The sequence below is a fragment of the Tripterygium wilfordii genome, chromosome 6, assembly GCF_013401445.1.
Source record: "Tripterygium wilfordii isolate XIE 37 chromosome 6, ASM1340144v1, whole genome shotgun sequence".
Lineage (NCBI taxonomy): Eukaryota > Viridiplantae > Streptophyta > Magnoliopsida > Celastrales > Celastraceae > Tripterygium > Tripterygium wilfordii.
In genome coordinates, this window is record NC_052237.1 from 1,326,267 (window position 1) to 1,351,534 (window position 25,268).

Consider the following 25,268-nt stretch of genomic DNA (forward strand, 5'->3'; position numbering starts at 1 on the left):
AATAAATATAATGAGCTCGGCTGAAAGCCCATTGTCACTGAACTTTATTCTGCCTTTGCTTGATGGGCCGAAGCCCATATCTTTTCTGTCGGCTTTATCTGAGGCCCGTAATGGACTCATTTAAATTAACTGGCTCTAGCCGAAGTCACTAGTAAATATAATGAGGTCGGTCGAAAGCCTATTATCACTGAACTTAATTTGGAGGTGGGCTGCGTATGTTGGGCCAAAGTAAATAACATTCGGTTGGGCTTTAATTGCAGCTAAATTTAGGAATGTTTGGCCCAATCGGTTTGGTCAACAGCCCATGTCTTTTCGTTTGGTTTTATCTTTGGCTCAATAGGCCCATACATTGGGAAGTCTTTGGCCCGATAGGTCTATATCTTGTTGTTGGGCTTTATTTGAATCCCAACCTTTGAAGTATTTGGACTAATAAGCCATTATCTTTTTTGTTGGGCCTCAAATTGGGCTAGTAACTTTTTGTACAGGCCCCGAGGCCCGCATCTCTGGGTCTGGCTTTATTTGGGGCCCAAATTTGTATTTGGCCCAATAGGCCTGTATCTATTCGTTGGGCCTCAAATTGGGCAGTAACTTTTTGTTGGGTTCAATTAGGCCCAATTTGTAAATATTGGGCCCAATAGGCCCGTACCTATTTGTTGGGCCTCAAATGGCCACAAAACCAATGGGTTGCTTTCCCAATGGAATCATCCTCCTTTGCGAGAGTAGACAAGTGGGTAATTGGGCTGTAACTTTTTGTTAGGCTTCAATTAGGCCCATTTTGTAAATATTTGGCCCAATAGGCCTGAATCTTTTTATTGGGCTTTATTTGAGGCCCAATTTTGTAAGCATATAGGCCGTAACTTTATGTTGGCATTAATTTGAGACCCCATTTCCTAAGTACGTGGGCTTAGGCTTTATCTGAAGCCCAAATTCGTAAATATTTAGCCCAATGACACTTGTATTTTTGTTAAGCTTTATCTAAGGACAAGCCAAATCTTTTTGGATTTAATTGATGCCTAACCCCAAAAGTGTTGGACCATAAACTCATCATTTTGGTTGCCTATAACTAAGTCCCAATTTCGCGGCCCAACAGGTTTGGGGAATAGCTTATGTCTGTTGGGTTTTAACTGATGCCCAATTCGTAAGTGGCCCAAATTAGTCGGGACAAAAGCCCATATCCGATACATGGACGGGCTTAAAACAATTAGTTGAGATTTAACCTTACCTACGTTGGGCGATATACCAATCTGTTTCTCGAGCCCTATCAAATGCTTAATTTCAACAAATTAAGTTCTGCCGAAGACGATATCCATTGGTCCTCAGAACCGAGGGCTTAGTACTCGGCATATTTAATGTGTGATTACTCAGTTTCTCTGGCCTTAACTCAACTATTTAGTTTAAGATTTAAGATTTAAGGTATTCATAACGATTGACCTGAAAGCACCGATTAAAAATTGACTATAAGATATCATAATAAGTGTCTCACCTAAATTTTTTTAAACTTCAAATACATTTTTTCATATTCCAAATTTTATCCTAATGTAGTGCCCTAGGAGTGCTCATTATCATTTTCCTTGGTTCAAAACATATTGATATAAAACAACTTAAGTTGGGCATTAGTACCACGCCTGGAGGGCATGAATTCTCTAAGTAATTTGTTTGTGCTCATTAATGTTAATTAATTCGTCCAGATAAATTCTTGCGCAATTAATTGGTCACAGCCGATTTGAGAAGTGAAGTTCGTGGATTAATTAAGGTCAAAAGTAAACCATAAAAACTAAATAATTGTCAATGTGGGAAAAAACTTACAGACCCGCAAAAACTTGGAATGCATCATGGATACCCCGCTGAGCACCTGTAAGAGTAAATAAGAAAACAGAGAAGGAATTGTGAATTTCCAGAAAGCTCACAATACAAAAGGGGACGTCTGCTCCATGGGTCCTTTGGTTAGGGATAGCATGCATGCATATCAGCCCTAAATTTTCTCAAATTATATGAACTTGTATGCCGTCAGAGGGTATTCTATCATAGAATTACAAGCAACAACTAGAACTAGCATATCATGGATAGAGAACAGGTTATAGCTTACACCTGAAGAAAATGGCCGAACACAGAGTAAGCGCATTACCAAATAAATATTACTATTCAAGCAAACGGCATCTCACACATAAAGTTATATGTAGCAAGAATCCGTGTTGCTTGAAAACAAAGCCCTTTTTTCCTCTCCCTATAATCGAGTAATCTAGCAGCACAGACCATGCAGAGCAAGTTGCTAATTTGAACAAGGTGCATGGAGAATACAGAGGACCAACAGAAACCCAATTGAAACTTCTGTCCATGTGACACTTGGCATAGCCGTAAGAATGACCATATTCTTGAACTCAAACCTCGCTCAAAACCTAGCTTAAGAAATTCATATTCCACATCAAGACATAAAAGATGTAGGCCCTGAGTAGGTAAATTTGAAATCTTAGCCCCAGCATGACAAATGTCCAACAAAACCAATTTACCGATAAGAAAAGGATGAGAATGAGGAAAGGGGAAACAAGAAGAGGAGGAACCCAATGCTATATGTGGACTCTAATACCTCTCGACTTATTATAAGGCTATCGCCAAACTCTAGAGGTTGCAGTAACCATGCCTATTAAAATAAAGATTGCATACAATTGACAAACTAAACAGTATCCAGCACAGTAAAGTCAAAGAAACTACAATGCATATTGAGGCACAGTACGGACAGAGGAATAACATGTTACCTGACACAACAAGGAGAGGATCACAACATAACCGAGTCCTTATATGATAAACATGAACAAAAGTCATAAGCACTGGGATGAATCACGAATGTTGTAGACACCTGCTCGCTGTTTCTCAGCTTCCGAGTATAGAAGAAAATTTCAAACAACAAAAGAATAATCAATTCATTGAGAAGCACAAGGGACTACTCAAGCTGAACCATTACATTTACAAAAAAAAAAACATTATATGCTTCTGGTATAGACACACAGATTTATACCTAGCAACAAATTTCACCAGCTTTCGTATTTTTTGGTAGTTAGTTAGTTACTATAGGGCAAAGTGCAACTACAGGTTACTGAATAGTAGCTAGTTCTAGCTTTGTAAACGAATCACTTTGGAGAGGGTCTTGAGTGTCGCCATTTTGCACTATACTAATTCAAAACAAATAAAAAATGCATTCATCACTCTTATGTAACAAAGCAGCACTAAGTTCAAAAACTACATGCTTCTAAAAAACATTTTAAAATATACTAATACACACAGTAGAAGAAGCATATTGTAGATGATGGAATCACATTTGAAAAAAAAAAAAAACATAAGCAACACTTAAAAGTATTACACATCAGGAGACAAATATTGCTATTAACAGCATCCACAAATAAATGAATATATAACAGAAAAAATTTGCAACATACATGGAATCAAACGCAACACGAGAGGAACAAGGCCTTTGTAGAACCTAAAAAAATTAGTAGAACTTGAAAAACATATCACATATAAGTAACATAATTGCAATCTCACAGAAAAAGTTGGGAAGTCTGTTCACAACACTCCTAGCAAAACCAGGCTGAGTTTGTACTCAAACCTTAACTGCCTCAAATAGGCAGAAAACAACATTAGTAATCATCTCAGCAGAGTATGCCAACCAAGTACAATACCTTGATTTGCTCCAAAGCAGATGAGATCCTCTTGTAAAATGTATGGTCAATCTGGAAAAGAAAACCTAACGAAAATGTTTATGGAAATTTCTAGAAAACAAATATCAGAGGGCAAATATGCAATAAAAAATCCAACAGAATTCAAGGATGTATTGTTATGTGGCTGATTTGGAAAGAAAGGAACAACAGAATCTTTGAAAATAAGGATTCCTCCCTAGACTTTTTTATTGAAAACTGGTTTGATTGTCTAAAATTCTGGAGTCTGTCTTTCCCTAGAAATGTTTTTGATCTTATTAACTGCTCATCCTTGATGTAGTTGTGGGTTGCTCCCCTTTGGTGCTTGAATAAATTTTTTCTATTCAAAAAAAAAACAAGAACGATAATTGAAGTAACAGTTGGGATTGTGCAAATCATTTTACCCATAAGCATCACAACAATTTGAACCATTTGACCAGCTGTTTCTTTTCGTATAATCAATTGATGATCAGATGCAAGGTCAAAACTATCACAAAGTTAAAACTATGTGCATGAAAGCAAATAGGTTCAAGACTTCACGTATATCAAAAAAGCAAAGAACTATAACTACATGGTAAGAAAGAATAATTAGCCAAAGACGATAGTTCAATAGATTCCCATCTTTAACCATTAAAACATAGCAATGGCTAGTTAACATTTCAAATAACTGAATAAGTCACACATAACATCACAAAGTCACAGCAACAGAGTTCAATCACTAATGAATGTCTAACAAACCAGATCTTTCAACTACAGAAAGTTCTTGAACAGCGAAATTCACCCCAATTCATAACCTAAGAGAATTTTGGTTACATCTTTTCAACAAAGAGGATGGGCACCATTAATATAAAAATGAAAGTGTCTATGCATTTATTCTATAAAAGAACTCGTAAACCAAGTAATCAACAACATTCACTGAACGACACAAGCTCGTAAGCATTTGCACAGATAGAACTAGAAACAGATTTGAATCCAAAAAACTACTCATAGATCTAACCTAACCTAATTAGGTGTCCATCTCAGAAAAATAAGAGATATACGAAAAAATACTATAGAAACTTGCATGTTACAATTTACAAGGCCAAGACACGCAACCGCCATGAGTCCACAGCTAAGAGCGAAAGAGAAAGTCTCGCTGAGGAAGAAGAGTGGGGAAGGTTAGGGATCAGAGATTGCCGAGAGTAATCCATTTGCGAAAGAGAGAGAAGAGAAACGAACCTAGAGAGATTTCTCGCCGATTTTCTCTACCTGTCCGTGTCTCTCCCTGCCAAATCGCTAGATTTTAAGGAAAATTAAGGAAATCTAAACCCTAACCAGATCACCGATGGGAGAGAATAGTTTTGTCCTTCTCTTTTGCGCGCCTAACATCAAATTCAACCGCTTAAGCGGAAATTCAACCAAAAGAGGTTAGGATTTTAAGAAATATAAGGAAATCAAAAACCTAACGAAATCACGGAGGCGAGAGAGCGACCAAAAAAACTAAAACGAAAAAAGAATCACGGAGAGCGAGTTTTCTCCTCCTCGTTTGTATGCATAACATCTAATTCAACCGACCAAGAATCAATTCAACCAAAAAAACTAAAACGAAAAAAGATGCGAGAATTTAAGGGAAAAACCCTACCAGATCACCGAGGAGAGAGAAGCAGATCCGGAGTGAAAGAGTTCTTCCCCTTCACGCGCGGCGCACCTAAAATCAAATTCAAGAAAATTAGGCATAATTCGCAAAATAAATTAAGATCCAAGAATTTCAAGGAGATCCCTAACCAGATCGCGGAGGAGAGAGATGCAGATCCAAAAATAATTTTCCCTCCCTCTCAAGTCTCAAGTCAAAAGTGCCAATAGATGTCTATTAACTGGTTTCGCGGGTCACTTTTAGTTTCTCATGTGGTCCTTCAACGGGGACACTAATAACGCCTTTGCCATTTCGGGAAGAGTCTCGCGTGAAAACAGTTGGGCCTTGCTACTGATTTAAGCGTTGTTCGAAAATAATTATGGCCAGTCGAAATGCGAGTTTGGGACGAACTCGATTGGAGCCCAAAAACCGAGCTACTCAAAGCAAATACGAGTTTGGGCCGACGCTCGATTGGATCCCAAAAACCGAGCTCCTACTCTATCCAAGATTCCAAGCAAGCTCAACTTCTAATTTGAGCCTTATATACACGGAATTTCATTGCGTGAAAGAGAGTTTGAGACCCAATTTGCAACTCTTTTTTTATCTGGAGTATTGGATGTAAAATGGGTTATACATATGTATTTATATTCAATGATGAGTAATCTCTATTACATGACCCCCTCATTTTATCTTAAAATCTATGTGACATGTTAAATAGTCATTTATCATAAATACACATGTAGAGTCCACTTAACAACTAATAATACTTCAAATTAATTTGGGATAAAATAGATGTGTGTTTTGAGAGAATTCATAAATGACTATCACACCTGTCATAGTATTGGAGGTTGGATGATTTAAATTTGGGTATGAAGCATTGCTCGTTTAATATTAATGTTCTCACTACACGAAAAACGTGTAGTCTCTTCTGGATGAATTAATTATGACACATCCATATTTAGGGATAGTGAGTAGGAGAGAAGATAAGAACAATTTAACATTAAACAAATTTCCATACATAGGCGGATGTCAATCTCACTGTACATAGGGAAATATATTAATTGGATTGAGAATTTGTTGAGGACATTATTATGATCACAGCATTTCAATTTCAGGTGTATTGCACGCGCCTCTACCCTGTAATTTACGACTTTGGTCCAATTGGATTCCAATTCTTTATTCTTTATGGCCCTTTAAAATCATACAAAATGAAACATTATTAGTGGTGTTTTTCAAAGGGTATGCTTGATGGGGGACAATTAGGGTTTTGGAGAAATTTTGCATACAACAGTAGTGATATATCATGTTGAAATATGCATGATTATAAACTTCGAATTGGCAAAATATGTCACTACCAACTTGAGATCAATTATGTTTAAAAAAATTGTAGGAATTATATAATCTTAAATGTAAGTCCCGCTAAATCCAACAATGTAAGGTAACGATTTTTACCGAAAATTCAAATACAAGTTGCATATATTGAGAAACTTTGACGCTTAAATTATAGAATTTAGTGGTTATTCACTCGTCAAACAGAATTGTTTATCTCACGCGTGCAATTATAATGAAATCGATGAATGAGATGAAATAGGTAAAAAAAACCTTGATCGCAATTTAATTAACATGAGAAGAGAAGAGTTGGATATGCTAAATTAAAAAAAAATTCACACTTCGTCATTAAAACTTAACTGCATTCACGCGCTAAAAATATTTTGTTTCACACGAGCGATAAAATTAAATTTATAAATAATACTCAATAGCTAAAAAATCTCAAAAATATATTAGACGAGATTTTTAAATTAAGAAAATTCATATGCATATGTCTATATATATAATCCATTTTGAAAAGAAAGGAGGCCGACCAAGAATGCCGGTTTAATCTCTTGTAAATTCATGTAATCAGTTTAGGATAAAACTTTGATGATGAAAATGCTGATCATTGTTATGAAAGTGAGTATTCCTATAAGTTACAAATAAAGAAATTATTTTGGTAGTTTCGTAAGCAAATAACATTTTATTTGAACTATTTTATTTTCATTTTAAAGAGAATAAAATCCATTAAAGGAATATAATAATATATATTTAGCGTACTCCACACGCGCCTAAAGCAGGGTTTGGGATTGGCATTGAGAGAATCCAGCTATTTGGACAAATGCCCCACTACTGCTGCAAAGTGTGTGTATATCACTATATATATATATAGGTTGCCAAAGCCTGTTGTGATAACATAACAACTTACAATTTCTTCATCTCGTTGCCTTCCAATTGATCTTAACCTGTGTTTGTAACGGCCAACAATGGCAGGTGGAGAAGCTGCAAATCCAGATAAGCATGCGAAGATGTTCAATTTGGCTTTCGAAGCCATGGAGGAGCTAATCAAAATGGCTCAAACAGGTGAGCCATTGTGGATCACTAGCCTTGATGGTTCAGGCCCTGCGCTCAATGAAGATGAGTACGTTAAGGCTTTTCCTAACCGGATCGGCTCGGAGCCTAATGCTTTGATTAAGCGTGAGGCTTCAAGGGGAAATACTGTTGTGATGATGAAACGCAATAGCCTTGTTGAGATTCTAATGGATGTGGTAAGGTTTTGTTTAATTTTGGTGAGAAATTAGGGTTTTTTTTTTTTACTTTGGGTGGGTGTGACTAATGAACTGGGATGAGGACTAATTGATTAATTTATTTTATTTTGTGATTTTGATTTCAGAATCAGTGGTCAACTGTGTTTGTTAGCATGGTCAGTAACCCACTGACTTTGGAGATAATATCAAAAGGAGAAGAAGAGGAAAGTTACAATGGAGCGTTGCAAGTGGTATATAATATATATACTGATCCAGAATTTCATATCTAGCTCTTAAACATATAGTTTTAATAGTTGTCGTTATATATCATTTAATAACTTGTTTTCAATTTACTTTGTAACGTATAATTAGGTGTTCATATAGATCTTGACATATATATATTGATTCGAAAATTTGAAGATGCTGGACTTGAATCTAGAGTTTTTTTGATCAATTGAAAAACTAAATATGAGAATAATCACACATATATATATGTATAGATCTTTATTATATATGTATTAATATATATATGAAATTACTGTGATCTAGAATTTTTCAGATTTATTAACTTACATATATACAAATAGTTAGGTTTTTAACATGGATCTTGATTTAATTTATGCCTTGGAATTATTCATCAACAGGACTTATTTTAACATGGTTATTGATAATTAAAAAACCAAGTATCAGAATAATCATACGTATATATATGCACATTATATGTGTAAATATTACCTTTTTTTGTTTTTGTTTTTGTAGATGACAGCAGAATATCAGGTTCCTACACCATTTGTACCAACTCGAGAGAGTTACTTCCTAAGGTACTGTAAAAAACATGAAGATGGAACTTGGGCTGTTGTGGATGTATCCCTGGAGAGTCCAATTTCAAGGTGCCATAGAAGGCCATCCGGCTGTTTGATTCAAGAAATGACCAGTGGCTACTCAAAGGTATATAGTATATTCGAACTATCGATTTTTTACTCTTCATTGTAATATAATTATGGAATTCTATTGTTTAGGTTACATGGGTTGAACATGTTGAAGTGCAAGAATTAGATGAAGGTGTTGACGATCTGTACAAACAGCTTCTCAGCTCTGGCCATGTATTCGTGGCCAAACACTGGGTAGCTACGCTAGATCGACACTCGGAACGCCTTGCAAGTATCCTCATGACAACAAACATTAATCTTCCTGATAGTGATGTCTCTGGTAATAAACTTAATTAATCTCTGATACTTGATTTGTATCATTTTACTAATTCTTCATTGAATTTGGAGATGAAACAGCGATGACAAGTGAAGATGGGAGGAAGGGCATGCTGAAGCTCGCGGAGCGAATGATGGCTAGCTTCTGTACTGGAGTGTGCAGTATTAGTACTTCTCAATGTCTCGTTATTGATAATGTAAGGGTCACAGTCCAAAAGAGTACTGTAGATGATCCAGGAAAACCTTCTGGGCTTGTTTTATGCGCCGCAACATTCTTTCACATTCCTGTCACACCGAAAAGGGTTTACGATTTCCTCCGCGACAAGAACTCCCGTAGTGAGGTGTATATATATACATATATAAGCTTGCATGTCTAATCTCCACATCATTAATTTCTGAATTCACATAACTTGCATCGCATGCAAATTGTGAAACTATTATGCCTAATACTACTTATATGTTCGTTTGCTAATATTGTAGTGGGATATCTTATCAAATGGAGCAAGTGTGGAGGAAATGGCACGCATTGCCACCGGCAGGGGTACGGGCAATGGAGTGTCTCTACTTCGATTGGATGTACGTACAAATATCCAAATTTAGTGTTTAAACATGATTGATTAGCTAATCAATTTGATTAATTAACCTATCGTTCATGGAATTTGTAGCATTCCAATTCAAGCCAGACAAACATACTGGTTTTGGAAGAGACATGCAGTGACCGAACGAGTTCTTTTATTGTCTATGCCCCGGTTGATATGGCTGAGATGAAAACAGTGCGCGACGGGGGAGACCCTTACAAGATGCCCCTTCTGCCTTCTGGGTTTGCTATCTTCTCCGATGGGAGTAGTGGAGGAAGTGATGGAGGTGGATCCCTCATCACCATTGGGTTTCAGATTTTGGTTAGTTCACTGGTTTCTTCAGGAGAATGTCATTTTAATTCAATTGCTAATATTAACAATTTGATTGAGTCAACAATCGAAAAGATCTTCGAAGGCTTCCATGTCAAGCGAGGATGAATGAGCTTTGAATTTCAGTTATTGGTAAGTTCAAATCAATCTTATTACTGTTGCTTATTTGAGAAGATAGAAGATATTGCTAATGCATGACAACATGCAAGACTTGTTGCTTTAACAAGTTTGAATCACTAGGCAACTCATTCACATACTTCGCTGTTGAATTCTTGCAGGCAATATGGACTGATGAAGAATAAGAAGAGGGAAGATAAGATTGGGAGGATGCAGTTTCAATCCTTTTTTGTGGTTTACCTAGCTTTTGTTTTTGTTATTGGAGCACACCAGTGGGTGTAGACATGATTCCCTTTTTGAGAAATTTATGAACTTTTGAAGAAATGGACTGATTTCTTTATGTTTGGTGCTCTTCGGGTTTCTTCGTTTATATATATTTTTTGAAATAGTGATAAATTTGCTTCTCATTGAAATTGAATCTTGAACACACATGCCTAATCCAATCGAACCACCTGTCTGGTTCATTTATAATTTTTAATGTTCAATGCTTATTGATTAAGTTATACATTTAAGGTAACATGTTGGTTGATTAATGATATAATTTTTTTTTGAGGAAAAAAAAAATCCATTAACAGAAATAAGGATTACAAATCTTAACAACGATCCCTTTCAATGAGGGATGCAATTTCCAATGGATATCCACCCCGCCAAATTGTCTTTCTACCCCCATTCTTAGCCATATGAGCTAATGAGAGGGCAATAGAATTACCAGCATGAAGAACATGTTGACAATGAAAAACATTCAACCGACACATTAGAGATTTAACCTAATATTAATGAGATAATATTTTACAAACATGCACCTTAATTTTTTTTTAATATCATGGTAATCTCTTCCTTTGGGCGCAACCCAGGTGCAATGGCTACAATCCATGGGTTTACATGAAATGCAGGAACCAATTCAGCCTACCCCATGGGTTATTGGGTTAACATGCCCCTTAAAAGTAAAACCCACTAAATTACCAAAGGCCCAAAGCCCACATTCATCAAATGAAACACTTGTAATTAAGGCCCAATTAAGCCCTTTTTTTTAATGATTATAAGCTGACCCCTACCGCAAACGATGCCGATTTGCTACAAAGGACAGAATAAAAGCAGTGTGCAAAACCGAACAATGTTATAGTGGCATAAAACCAAAACTAAAGATCATGACGATCCAGAAAAGGAAAAAAGAGAAGTCCTAAAAGCATCAAGGAAGTTGAGTCATTCAAGTTTCACCTCTCTCTTTGGAGGATCAAACTGCAGATAGTAGAACGGCTTTGTTGGCTCCTCCCAGCACAACGAGAGAGAGAGTTTACAAACAAGCAGCAGCTACAAATACCTAATGTATAAGTGATCCATTCGTAGAAAACCAAGAAGTTCCTATGCACTTTTTAGAAAGAAGACACTCAAAGAACAGACCATGCCGATTTTAATTGCAACAGATTTCATACCCTAGCAACAAGGTGTAAGAAAAGAATTTGAAAAGAGATGAACATATCAAACTTCTGTATTAGGACACTGAAATGTTTCTTGTAGCAACTTGGCTTATCTGAAGTTTAAATTTTTCTCTCAGGCTGCTGTATTAGCAGAGGTGAAAGGGTCAGGCAAGGCTTCTGATAAGATGCTGATGACTTATTCGCCGTACCTTCTTGGTGTTTTGGGGATTTTGCATGGGCTGATGCCACCGTCTGGAAAGGCCACTGCTTGGTCTACCAAAATTGGTATGATATCCAATTTGTTGGTAGTAGCAAGGGCAAGAAAGGATGAACAGGATTGGTTTGGACATCCAACAGACCATGCCAATTTTATTTGCCACAGAAGGATTCATGCCCTAGCAAGCAGGAGAAAGGAAAGAGTTCGAAAAAAGATAAACAAGGCAACTTTGGTTAATTTTATGTAATTTTTGTATCCTCATTAGCAGCAAGAATTCACGATAATTTAATAATGTTACTTAACCTTCTTTCCAAAACTTTTCAACAAAAAAAGGCAACTCTTCCTAATGCAAATCGTTCAAGCCAAGAAAATTCCTATAACTTATTGGAGAAATAAACTAAATCAAACCATAAAGGATTGGAACATACCCAGGCTTAGATCGCATGCATTGCCAGAATAGTTTGAATGGTCCTGGAATAGTCTTAAATGGGTTCCCTTCAAAACAAGCCTAAAAAACAAACAAAGAGAATTACTCCAGAAAAGAATTAAAACAGAGTACGGGGAAAAAAGTAATAGCCAATCTAATTACTACCAACAACAGCGTCGATGGAAATAAAATTACTGCTTCACCATGAAGGAAGAAAGGGAACAATCTACTCTGCACAAGGCTCCTTGGGGAGAAAAAATGTAGACAACCATAACCCCACTGTGGAGAGTTTGTTTCAGAATTTCAGTTGTTTGAATCCATGGCGTTAAGGTCACATGAAGCAACCTCAACAATGAAGTTTACTGATTCCTTTCAGATGTCTATTAGGTTGCAGTTCCAAACATTCACTGTTTTTCACAACAGAAAAATCAGTTTTACCCTAAGATATCAGGTAGCCGACATATTGAAAAATAAGTTCCTGCGGAAAAATTCTATCACATTTACATAAGCATTCAACAGAAACACAAGCTACACTAACTAAAGGGTTTCAAACACACGTCAGTTTACCATAGATAGTCTTCTAATTCATGCTTAATACAGTATCAGTTGTACCGATCAATCACATTACTCACCCGTTGCAGATTCCGAAAAGCATAATCCTCTATAATTAACTTTACAACTTGCTATCTCAGTTCATACAGTAACATGTACGCCATGGATGGGAAGCTTTCTTATATGGGTAGAGCTAGCATAACTTGAGCTTGCGCGAAACTGTGACACAAACTTACAATAGTAGCCAAATTGTCCGAAAATATATGATATTATATAAATATGTAATAATATGTGTATATATATATATGATTATTCTTATAAATATATAATTATGTTATTAATTTTCCACATATTAATAATTTCATACTTATATTCTTCTAAAAAAAATCTACTAATACTCATATAAAAAATTCAAAATAAATATAATATACATCAATTAATAAGTATTAATTCATGTTATCAAGTACCAACTTAGTAACTTACCATGTAGAGTAATACCTTCAATATATTATATATTTATATTTATCATCATTAAATATGATGATGAAATTAATAATATGACAAAACAAATACTATAAACCATTAAACCCTAAATCCTAAGGTTAAAGGTCCCAATAATATAAAACCTTAAATCTTTTGTTTTTTTTAAATGGGAACCCTAAACCCTATAAAACCTTATGAATGTAAATCTTAAACCCTATTAACTATATAACTATAGTCATGTTATAAACTTAAACCTAACCGATAAAACACTAAACCTATAAAATTATACTATAATAATATAAACTCTAAACTCTAACACTATAAAACCTTAAACCTTTTGTTTTTTTTAAAATGGGAACCCTAAACCCTATAAAACCTTATGAATGTAAACCCTAAACCCTATTAACTATATAACTATAGTCATGTTATAAACTTAAACCCTAACCGATAAAACACTAAACCTATAAAATTATACCCTAATAATATAAACCCTAAACTCTAACACTATAAAACCTTAAACCTTTTGTTTTTTTTTTAAATGGGAACCCTAAACCCTATAAAACTTTATGAATGTAAACCCTAAACCCTATTAACTATAATATAGTTATAAATTGAAACCCTAAAATTATAAATCCTAAACTCTAACATTATAAATCATATTATATGCTAAATTAGTAACACTTTCCACATAATATAAATATATAATAAATATAAATATATAATAAATGATTAAAAGATCATGTTGTACGATATGCTATTATTTATTATTGATTAGGTGATAAATGATAAAATGATTAAAAGATGAGATTATTTATTAATATGTCATTATTATTTATTAAAATATATTTATGTACTATAATTCTGGGCCATTGATCTAAAAAAATCAATGGCGTTTGGGCTTTGGCCCAAAATATAAGGTTTTTGTGTTTTAGCTTTGGGCTTTGACTTTGACTCTGACTCAAAATATTTGGAATTAACCGAACCGACCGAAATTCAAACCGAAATTTTAGGTTAACCGAACCGATGGTTAACCGTCTAAAAAATGATGGTTCGGTTAAATGGATGAAATTAACCGAAAAAATTTGGTTAGGTTAAAAATATGTCCATAACCGAACCGACCGACCGATGCACACCCCTAGTGATTTCGGTGGTTATGGTGGATGAAACTCATCGAGGTTGGTTGGGTTTAGTTTGTGCTTCAATTTGGTGGTACTAGTTACCGGATTGGTATTCGGACGATGACGACACCATGGTTGGTCGTGGGTGTTCGTGAAGAAGAAGAAAGAGATGGTGAGTGGATGAGGTGTAAAGAGCATAGGTATTAAAAAAAGACAAAGTCAACAAAGTCGGGGTACACTAAATAAAAATCGGGGTGTGACTTAAACTTCCCTAAAACCAGACTGCCTCATTAGTCTCAGGCTCTCAGCCCAACTTAGGCCCAACATTCCAAAGCCCAGTCCACGGAGAGGCCCAGTGCAGACCAACCTTCCAAAGCTTAGTTGGTTAGTCCACTGAACTGCCACATAAAGTCATAAACGACGTGCTTTTCTGCCCAAAAGAAAGCCCATTTGTATCTAGACCTAACTTTCTGAAGCCCAGATAACTGAGATGCCAACTAATATATTTTGGTTTTCAGCCCAAAATAAAGCCCATTTTTGTTTGACGTTTCCTCGTTCACGAATTACGGTTTGATTTTAATTTTCAACAGCCTCCAGATCTAGACAGATGACTCTGTAGATTCGTCAATTAACAAAGAAGAAAAACGAGAAAACAGAGAGACACTGTACTCTGGATCAAGAAATGTTCGCCCTAGTGAAGCTACTAGACATCGTTCTCTTCCCCTTGTTTTTGACAATTGCTTTGGCCGCGCCTTTAATAGACGCGCAGACATGTCTTCCTCGCGATCTCTTCCCTGACCATCTGATCAATCTCAAGCAATGGTACACCCGCGAATTTGGCGACTATCTCTTCATTGAGAAACCCAATTTCTTTATCGGTCTCATCTGGTTAGAGCTGCTCTTCCAGTGGCCTCTCACGCTGCTCAATTTATACGGGATTTTGGGTGCCAAGTCTTGGTTGCCCACCACCTGTTTGATCTATGGCAATTCTTCTTTTACTTCAATGGTAATTAAAAGTTTCCTAATTTGGTTCCTCTGATGTCTCTTAATTCTTTATTTCACAGATCTAATCAACTAATCAAGTGTTTGCATTGCTATTTTGATGGGTCTCAGGCTGCTGTATTGGCAGAGGTGACAGGGTCAGGTAAGGCTTCTGATAAGATGCTGTTCACTTATTTGCCTTTCCTTGGATGTGGTGTTTTGGCGATTCTGCGTGGGCTGATGCCACCATCTGCAAAGGCCACTTCTGGATCTGCCACAATTGGCAGGAGATCAAAATTGGCTAGAAAGAAGAAAGCTTGAGCTTATGCAAATGTACGATTTTTGCACCCTGCTGATATTCTCTACTTTTTTGTTTGTAACAACATAGTTTAAATCAAACAAACCTCAAAGTCTCCTGTGAGTTGCTTATCACAAGCATCATCTACGCATCCTGTTAACTTCTGTGTTTCTGCAGTTTTATGAATACGCTTTAAGCAGAAAATAAAAAAGTTTAGTTGAAAATCCATGTTGTCTATCTCTGCTTTATTCCACCAAATATTCTGACCAAACAACTCGAAAGATCACTGGAATAAAATGTTACTAGCTAGTCCAGTGAGCGGTTGACCTGAGTTTAACAGCTATTTTAAGCTGTATGGAAAAGGGACTAGAAATCGATAATGGGCTCTCCAATGGTGAGATTGCGCTCCACAGTCCATGGGAGGTCAAAGAGCTTGGCAGTAATGAACTTGAAGATCTTGTTCACGTTAATGTTGTAGGTAGCACTTGAGAAGAAGAGAGTAGCATTCATAGCCTTTGCATATGCTCTAGCCTGTCACAGTTCAATGAATGTAGCAAACTGCTCAGTTTGTGAATGTCAAAGAAGAAAGACATCATTTGCGTTCAGAAAACAATGATTCTTTCCCATATTTGTGTTAAGGAAGAAGAAAAAGCTTAAGCTCTATTTCTACTGTTTATACGCATGCAATCACACAATACACTCACACGCACTTCAACACAATACCCAGAAACACTGTCCACAGAACTTCAACCCAGGTTAAGGGTTTCCGTAGTAGAAGTCACTGTAATTTTAATCACAAACGTTATTCTATTTATCATTGTGAGATCCACATAAGTTTTTAAATTTAATTAGGAGACTGAATATCTTGATAGCCACTACAATAATCGACTATAAGGGTCCTCGTCCGCTCAACCTCGCCCAACTAGGCAGGAATGCACCTCCCTAGCCAGTTGAGCAGTGGGCTTCCGGGCGCTTGTCCTATTTGAGGTCAACATTCTTCTTCCACAATTCTAACATGTGTCTTTCAAGTTTACGAACTACCAGTTCAGCAGTCCTGCAGTTATTATTAGATAAATTGACAAATCTAATACCAAGTGTTTTTTTTTGGCAAAAAAATTAAAGAAAATCTACCTGGCTGGCAATTGTCCATTGCAAATCAATTGGGAGTTGGATGAATTCGTCAAACTTGGTCCCTATTAGAATGAGAATTGCCCTCTACAAAGACAACCAAAAAAAGTAATGCATTATGTGACCACCACTAAATATGAATATCTGCTAATATTTGAAAAATAAACATATATATATATATATGTATGTATGTATGTATGTATGTATATGTATGTGGAAAAACTATGGTGAAGGTGGGGAATGGTATTGATATGGCACAGAATGAATCAATTACTAAGAATCAAAATCAAAATCTATGATATACTCTACATTTATCCTTAAACGACGTAGGAACTGGAATGTAGATAGCTAACCTGATTCCATTTCGTTGCTTCTTGATACCAGCGTATAACACTGCAGTTGAATAAAATTGTAAGTTAATTAAAATAGTATAAACCAAAATATACATTCAATTGATTACGTTAACTAAAATTACATCCGTCTACGAGATAATGTTTCATTTGTACAAATTTCCAACTGGGGGCAACATTAGTGTATTACTACTAGTTAGATCCCATAAGTTTAGGAGATAAATACAAGAGAAATGAGGCATAACTCGCAATTTTAGGAGATAAATAAAGAATAAAAGAGCCTTGAGTTCATATTAATTTTAAGTAAAAATTGATTATGGAAGGTACCTATTCAATGTTCGCCGACTAGATAGATCAAACATGAACAAAATAGCCACAGAATCCTGACAAGCAATAGCCATTCGTTCCACAGACCTACTGTCATCTTCATCCACAAACAAACAAACAATCAAATATGTCAAATTAGGGTAAATTTGAACTTAAATCGTCATGGAAATTAATAACGTTACAACATTCAGTTAATACACAAACATATATATACACACACACGTATATACGTACCTTGAAGTTCCCAGATACTGTAAGAAATACGAACACTTTTGACAAACAATGTCTTGTCCATCGACGTCAAACCATTCTTCTTCGAGCCCATCTTTTTTTGTTGGTTGGGATCCTCTACGTACTTCTCCTGCAATATCCATTCCCCAATAAAACTTATACGTAAGCTTGAAAAACACACATACGATCTCTCGATTTCAAATTCTAATAGTTCTTAAGAAAAATTGAAAACCAAGGAAGAAGCAAAATTCGTATTGATTACGAACCAAGAAACTTGTTTTTCCAATCTGGCTATCGCCTAAGAGGCTGATCTTCAGCGAAATCAAATCTGAGTCAATGTCATCATTATGACACAATGGCGCCACGTTCATCGGTGGCTCTCCGCTCTCAAGGTCCACCGAGGATGGTGACGGAGTTATAGAAGGCGAAGGCGACTGAGAAGGAGGCAGGACTCTGTATTGAACCGGCTTTCCGATGGAACACATGAGAACATGGTTCCAGAAGCGAATGAGGAATTTCCGGAGGAAGACGACACGGGACCGGATTGAGCGAGAAAGGTTGAATTGAGTCATTTTCTTGGGCAGAGTTTTTTAGTGTATGCACTGGAAGGGATGGCCTCAATAAGCTATTTGGCCATAAAAATGAATGCCAGCTTGAGTTTCTGCTCATATGGTAGGTTCCGTTGCGAGGGTATTTTTGGAACTTCATTTATATATATATATATTTTTTACCCTTACGAACCAAAAAGTCTTAGATTGCCGGCTCTTGTATGTGTTTAACTCGTTTCACACCATGGGCATTTTGAGGAATTTAAGTGAAATTTTAGTGGTTTGTGCTAGTCTAAACTGATTTTCCCCCTCTATATTCTGCTCACCATTACTAAATTTACTGTTTTTCTTATATTAGGTCACGTCTATTAGATTAAGTGTGAGAGCGAATTATTTGATTTAGATATTGTGTTTAGTACTTTAGTTAATTATCATATAACAATATTCTTTACGCGGGAATATGATATACTTAACATATTCGCGGATACAAAAAACCGTTACATTTTGAATTTAAAATTCAAAAGGTCGGTAAAACTGTAATGGTAACGGTCTTAGTAATCTTCTTTAAAACCGATACTAATTAAGTAATGCGACTTACCTAAAGATTCAAATCCAATAATTAGGGTCTATTAATATGGAGATAATTCCTCCCTAATTACAATCTAACCATCCAATTATACTCATTAGGTTATGGGATATGGGATTGGCATCAACACTTGACATGGAAATATTTGTTGGTGTTATTTTGATAAAAAGAAAAATATTAAGTTCATGTATATCCAATTGTTGATGTTATTAACTTACCATATTACAACATGTTAATGTTAATTGTGAATAAGTAATCAATTATCATGTTGGCAATCTCAGTGAACAATTAAGGAGACATAATAAGTTGATGTCTATCCAATTTTTTTTTTGTTTATGTTAAATTATTAATAACTAATCAATTACCCTGTTTTTAATTTCCAATTATGGAATCTTTGTTGGCATTCTCACTGAATAAGGAAACATATCTATTAACACCAAGAAAAAAGAAAGGAAACATAACAAAATATTTTACTACTATAAGAACATCAAGGCTCATCAATGCAAATGGAATTTTATTATTTCGATCCTATTGTAAGATATCCAATGCCTGTGATTGGAACCGAAATTCCACTATTTTTTTTCCTGGATGAAAAACACGTAATCTCGACTGTCGATTAAACGGACTGCATGGTGACGTGTCCACCAAAATTAGTTTAGGAATTAACGAATCGGGCCTGACCCACCAAGTAAAAATTTTGGGCTTACCCAATTTTTAATGGGCTACTTGTCGTTCTACTTGTTTTGAAAAGAAAAAAATTGAAACCAGGCCTACTTATTGGGCTTAGGCCCAAAAATTGATCAGCCTTAATGGGATCTCATTCTGACATTCTCTAGCAGAAGTGAACCATAGAGTAAATTCTTCTATTCTTAACAAGAACCATAATCACAACTGCAACAGTATTTCAATAACATTTCAACCCAGAATGGGTGTGCACCTAGGTCTCAATATAAGAACAAGCAGTTAACAATTATATGATTGATATACATGAATGAATCCATCAACCATCCATTATAATTCAGTACATTTTAGCATTTGCATGCTATACTATGGTAAACCAGATTACGTCCCAATTTTCATCTGACCAATACTAATATCTATCATCTTGTTGCAGTTGTCCCAGGTTCAGGTTGAGGTTGTCGATTCTCATGCCGAGTAAACATTTTCTTGATAGTTTCTTCCTTCTTGTCAATGAAGTCAATAAAGTTGTGAATGGGTTGAGAATGACGAGTTCTGGATGAAGGCGAGGAGGAAGAAGGGGAAGGGTCCTTCTTCTGCTTTCGTTTGTATCGAACAAATTGCCAAATTGCTCGCAGTAGAAACAATAAAAGTGTAGAGAGAGCAAAGCAACCGCATAAAAGATATAGTCCCCAGAAGCTGATCAACTGGAGTTTCTCAGGCTCCGCGTCCTGCCTCCTCTCTTCAGGGCAACCCATCTTGCAAAACCACTTCTCCTGGAGACTCTGAAGCTTTCCATTCTCGGAAAGTTTCAGAATTGCAGTGGAGATATCGACAGCAAGTAACGAATCTCTCTGAAAAGCCTGATATAGGGCAGTGAACAAAAATATGAGATGATGAATTTCACCAAAAACCTTTTTAACATTCTTGCATATGTTGTGCATAATGAACATGGGCAAAATATATTTGAATGCATTTGGTAGATGAAGCAACTTACAAATCCCCATCCGCTTTTTGTAAATGATTGACCTGTGATCCCAAAATCACTTTGGTTTGACAGAAACAACCGCACGTACGGAAGTTCTTCCACGATAGCTGCCACCCCTCCATCACTTGGCCCACGACGTAGAGCTCTTTCATACTCTTCTGGAGATCCCAAGGGAACAAGTCTTGACTTGTGAATGTAAAGGTCTTCTGTGAGATAGCTATAAGCAAAAGACCCTACTTGGAACCCAATAGGCAAATTACTAGCAATTAAGCTGTCAATCCCAGTGATTGGCGAAGAAAGCTGCTGAACTGTGAGGATTGAAGTCAAATTTGCTGTGTAGCTCGATGTTATCACCATCAATACAAAAAGCCAGACCACCATAACCATTCTTCCCAAGGGACTTAATGGTGTTTCTTCTGTGATTCAATTGAAGAAAAGACAAAATGAAAATTCATCAAAGCTTTTCAACATAATCAAAGTAGGAAAAGCAACATTGCTAAATTCTTTTCTTTTAATAGGGAAATAATATCATGAAAATAATGTTATTTCTAGCACTTTTGCATGATGCAAGGAGGTTAGTTTTCAATTGAGCACAATGTAGTCCTGGCTGAGCATTGCAGTGCGCTCAACAGTCGAACATTATGATTCCGTCCGTACACCCACGACTATCTGAAGGGGCTTCAACCCACACATCAGATGAGTTAAATAATTCCTAAGAGGCGAAGAGTTACACGTTCAAGTACATCATGGCCTGCTAATTCCACCTCACACCAATTAAGGATGCACAGTAAACAAAAAAGGAAGGATAAATGAAGTTAACTTCGGATTATCACCTATAAACAAACTTAGTTCAATTTAAACTGCAAGGATGAGTACAACTTATGTTAAATATAGTAAAAAAAAAATAGAAATTTTCTGCATATTCATATAGTTCAAACATTCCAGCCATAGCTGTTGGCCACAACGAAGAAACTGTATTCCCAAGCCCCAGGTAGCCTCAGACCAATCCAATAACTAATATTTAATTGATGTAAAACTTAGTAAAAGGAGAAAAAAAAATTTAGCAGCATTATATGTTAAAAAGGCAAGGTATGCCTTACTGTTTTTCTTATACAGTGTTGAGAAGCTGAACCTGCAACATGAAGGACTGGATGAGGTAAGACATTCTTTATCTTGGGAAAATATTTGTTTCACCAAATGAAAGACTAGACTAATTTAAAACATATAGTTATTTTACCATGAATACACACTCGAAAGGTAAATTAGGATGAGAATGAATGAAGTAGGCATTGTTCAGAGAAGACTCACAGAAATATTGTTGCAAACTGCCTCCTAGGAGGACCTCGAAAGTCTGTATTGACCCGATGTTCTAGAATCCAAATGACCACTCCAATTATCACAAAAGCAGCCCCAATGGTGAACCACATCTCTGTTGTAAATGGTTGGAGAAACACCCAAGCATTTGGTTCTGACTTGTCGATTGGAGCCACAACAACAAGACCAGTAGCAGCATAAGGCTGAGAAAAATCCACAAACTTTGTCCTGTTTGTTGTTATTGCAATATCCCCAACAGCTAAATCAAATACCTGATCCCAAAAAATTTAAAAGAATTACCCACATAATTATATTTCTGCCTTCTCCTCATAATTCCAAGTTTAGTTCATCACGGCGAGGACTTTCTTGGGCAAGTTGCACAAAAAAAAATAATGATAAAATCAATTACATTGTTAATAGAACAGCTTAAAATAGACAGTTTGATCACTCTATAAATGGGTGAACTTCTCTATATGGACAGAGTCATTTTCTGCAAATGGAATCTCTTGGACAGTCCTTGCCATGTTTAGTGTCTACAACAGACTCTCAATATACTTGTAATGTATTCATAGGTTGTCTTAACACAAAATTAAACATATATAATGGCACAAAAATATTAACCGAAAATGAAGATTAACTGTGTATAACAGGAAAAACTGAGGTATGGGATATACTTACATTATCTGCAACCATTTGCACAAGCTTGTCATAACTGGGGTTGGAATGACCATCCCCAAATGACTCGAACCTGTAAGGAACATCATACGGGACTAATTTTAATGACTCAGTGAATATATCAATACAGTATCCTTGGATTTTATGGCTGTCAGGCATTTCCATCGCAAATTCAGTAAAACTGACTCTTTTTGGCACTCCTATTATCAATGGTCTACCATTATCAGCAATCACCCAACCACGTGGTGTTTCCGTCTTTCCACTAGGCCACGTAACATTGTTAAGTTTCTGATCCATGTGGAAATTATAGATCCCTCTATCCTCTTTGTAAATCTCTTGGGGTACATATGAAAACCCAGAAAGACTTGTCCAGTAACCGACTGTACGGATGGCCATCTGGTCTATATTAATTACATCATAACCATAACCAACAACGTTTCTATCTTGATCAAAGTGAACTTGACCGGTTAAACCAGTGAAGTTTATCTCCATTATTTTTTTATGTAGAAGAGTGCCGCCATCAAAAACTTTGAGTTTCCCCAGCAGCTTATCAGTTGATCTTGTATCAACTGACATATCATTTAATGAAAACGAAACATTGCCAAATTCCTTGATGAACTTTTCAATTGAATAGGCAATTGTCCAAACTGTATCATATGCATAAAGTCCATACACATTCAGCTCAGTAGTGATTAAAGCCTTGTGCAGCATTTCCTTCCAACGGTAAACAAAAGCCGAAGTCTGCCTAGACTTTGGAATATGAGGACGAAGCCCAACTACTCCGTGGAGAAGATTCAGTGACTTTGGTTTCTTGGGATATAAAGAATCCAGAGTGGTCGAAAGCCAATCTGATGTTAGCCAAACATAGTTGCCGGTCATCATTTGAAGGTTCTTGGCTATGGTAAAGATTCTTAATCCTGGGTCAGGATTAACATGAACAACATAAACACGAGGACTGAGTGATTTAGATTGATTGAGGAAATCGACGATTAGGCTGTCATCGAACCAGACAGGCAAAGGCAATTTATGTAAGATCTTTGACATTTTCTTCTCAAGCTCATTCTCCAAAGCAGAGATGCCATTTCTCCCATAATAATCATCCACAAAGATGGCAATGACTTCTTTCCACCCGTAGTAATCAATTAAATCAGCCATGGCAGCCATTTGATGGGCGTCACTTTGCGTAGTTCGTAGAAAGAAGGGAAATTGAAGAGCAGACAGAGTTGGATCAGTTGCAGCAAACGAAAGAAGAGGTACTTGAACAGCATTTGCAATCTCAGAAATCATATGAGCAATTCCAGAAGACTGTGGGCCAATTATGGCCACTACCTCTTTCTCAATAACCCGAAAAGCTGATAAAAAATAGTATAAAAAACGTAGGTTTATCACAATTGTGTAAAAATCAAAACATAAAGAGTAAAAAATGTAAAAGTCCAAACGTTCTATTATAAAATTGCTAAATCACATCCTCCACAAACTGCAAAATTGGCATTATAAACCAGAAAGACCAAATATGAATATCCACCGAACTCTTCGAAAACAGAAGTTTTTAATGTACCTCTAATGGCACCGAAGAAGGCACTGCAATTCGCATCCTCCATGATCAAATTCAGTTTTGTCCCACCGAGAACTCTAGGGTCGGCATTAACATCAGCCACTGCAGCTTCAATTGCTGTCTTAGCTGCTCTGCCAATAACCGAATCAAAAGTAAAGATGGCACCAAGGTTAACGACAGCAGGCCTCTGGCAGTACACAGAGCCGTAAAGAAAAACCCAGAACAAAATCGTCAAATTCAGAATCACTCTCTGTTTCATGGTTGAAGAGTATCGACCCAGTAACATTAAAATCCTCAACAATGAAAGAAATCGCTTGTTTCAAGCTATGGGGTTTCATGGGTGTGAAAAGCCGGAAATGATGTTTTAAACAAACAAATAGAAGGCACCCAGGCTAGATTCCAAGCAAATTATTGGCCACGCAAAAGTAGAAGACACAAAGCTGAGAAAAAAGAATGCTTTCATTGCCAATCTTAGTCGATGTAGACACCAACAATGAATAAGATTAGGTGAGGTCATTGAATTATTGGAAGCACATGAAAGGACGTATAAATAGAGGATAGACCCAGTGATGTTGAAATTTCGAAACGAGAATCACACTTTGATTATTTGGAATGGAACCAAAAGCATTGCAATTTGCTCCAAAAAGAAGAAACTACCAATGACATAAATGGACCATCTGGATATAACTGTGGAATGTGGACGGAAACTAAAGCCTCGTTTGGCTTAACAGAGATGCTCCCGGCCACTTACCAACAAAAAAAAAAAATGCTCCCGGCCGCCGTCGAGGCTTGTGTTGATCACGCGACGGAAAAGAACGTGATGCCGGATTAACAGAGCAGTCTTTAACAACTTCGTTTGTTTAGAGCACGTGCTATTTTTGCTGGGTCAAAAAAAAGTATGGGATTTTATGTGTTGTTGATATGATTGTATTGGGAGACGTTGATGTGGTTGTATTGAGATTTTGTGTTTTGATATAGTTTTGTTGTGGACAACATGAAAGCATGAGATGTTGTTGGTTTCCATATTGGATGGGAATGAATAATGTATGTTGTTGATGTGATTGTATTGGGAGACGTCTTTTGTTAATGTGATTGTATTGAGATTTTGTGTTTTGGCGTAGTTTTGTTATGAAGGCATGAGATGTTGTTTTGTTGTGAAGGCATGAGATGTTGTTGGCCTCCATATTAGGTGGGAATGAATAATGTATAGGAATTTGTATTTTTCTATTGTGATTGTATACGTGTTTGAGTTTAGAGGTGGGATTCAATATTTATGTTTGTTGGGCCATTAGAAATACAACCATT

The 25,268-nt window shown here is 36.3% G+C and overlaps 4 protein-coding genes and 2 long non-coding RNA genes across 12 annotated transcripts; 2 read left to right on the plus strand and 4 right to left on the minus strand.

Annotated features, from left to right (window-relative positions):
- Positions 1-1,722: 1,722 nt before the first annotated feature.
- Positions 1,723-5,621, minus strand: LOC119999483. 6 transcript variants are annotated; one of them, XR_005468430.1, is made up of 7 exons: positions 5,454-5,621; positions 5,311-5,376; positions 4,908-5,069; positions 3,675-3,725; positions 3,432-3,475; positions 2,754-2,872; positions 1,723-1,852 (listed from the first exon to the last, which is right to left on the minus strand). It is a non-coding gene; the product is annotated as an uncharacterized LOC119999483 (long non-coding RNA). The 6 variants fall into 6 exon arrangements; XR_005468427.1 differs by lacking the exon at positions 4,908-5,069; XR_005468429.1 differs by lacking the exon at positions 4,908-5,069 and having other exon boundaries at positions 3,675-3,739.
- A 2,012-nt stretch (positions 5,622-7,633) lies between these two features.
- LOC120001032 (homeobox-leucine zipper protein MERISTEM L1-like) lies at positions 7,634-10,436 on the plus strand. The gene is made up of 8 exons (XM_038849247.1): positions 7,634-7,880; positions 8,006-8,110; positions 8,619-8,807; positions 8,879-9,068; positions 9,146-9,405; positions 9,545-9,640; positions 9,730-10,104; positions 10,251-10,436. Exons 1-7 carry the CDS (start codon positions 7,641-7,643, stop codon positions 10,078-10,080), a joined length of 1,431 nt encoding a protein of 476 aa, XP_038705175.1. The 5' UTR covers positions 7,634-7,640; the 3' UTR covers positions 10,081-10,104; positions 10,251-10,436.
- Positions 10,437-11,095: 659 nt separating this feature from the next.
- On the minus strand, positions 11,096-12,938 carry LOC120000767. The gene is made up of 2 exons (XR_005468648.1): positions 12,784-12,938; positions 11,096-12,232 (listed from the first exon to the last, which is right to left on the minus strand). It is a non-coding gene; the product is annotated as an uncharacterized LOC120000767 (long non-coding RNA).
- Positions 12,939-14,901: 1,963 nt separating this feature from the next.
- On the plus strand, positions 14,902-15,807 carry LOC120000470 (sigma intracellular receptor 2). The gene is made up of 2 exons (XM_038848560.1): positions 14,902-15,310; positions 15,418-15,807. The coding sequence occupies exons 1-2, from the start codon at positions 14,987-14,989 to the stop codon at positions 15,604-15,606; spliced, it is 513 nt and encodes a 170-aa protein (XP_038704488.1). The 5' UTR covers positions 14,902-14,986; the 3' UTR covers positions 15,607-15,807.
- A 107-nt stretch (positions 15,808-15,914) lies between these two features.
- Positions 15,915-18,191, minus strand: LOC120000088 (septum-promoting GTP-binding protein 1-like). The gene is made up of 6 exons (XM_038847961.1): positions 17,886-18,191; positions 17,623-17,749; positions 17,389-17,485; positions 17,065-17,104; positions 16,715-16,798; positions 15,915-16,114 (listed from the first exon to the last, which is right to left on the minus strand). The coding sequence occupies exons 1-6, from the start codon at positions 18,189-18,191 to the stop codon at positions 15,950-15,952; spliced, it is 819 nt and encodes a 272-aa protein (XP_038703889.1). The 3' UTR covers positions 15,915-15,949.
- Positions 18,192-19,716: 1,525 nt separating this feature from the next.
- On the minus strand, positions 19,717-24,778 carry LOC119999653 (glutamate receptor 3.7). Of its 2 annotated transcripts, none has more exons than XM_038847348.1 (6): positions 23,967-24,778; positions 22,412-23,760; positions 21,728-22,005; positions 21,520-21,551; positions 20,429-20,835; positions 19,717-20,294 (listed from the first exon to the last, which is right to left on the minus strand). In XM_038847348.1, the coding sequence occupies exons 1-6, from the start codon at positions 24,247-24,249 to the stop codon at positions 19,854-19,856; spliced, it is 2,790 nt and encodes a 929-aa protein (XP_038703276.1). In that variant the 5' UTR covers positions 24,250-24,778; the 3' UTR covers positions 19,717-19,853. The 2 variants fall into 2 exon arrangements, with proteins under 2 accessions (XP_038703276.1, XP_038703275.1); XM_038847347.1 differs by having other exon boundaries at positions 21,520-21,566.
- Positions 24,779-25,268: the final 490 nt, after the last annotated feature.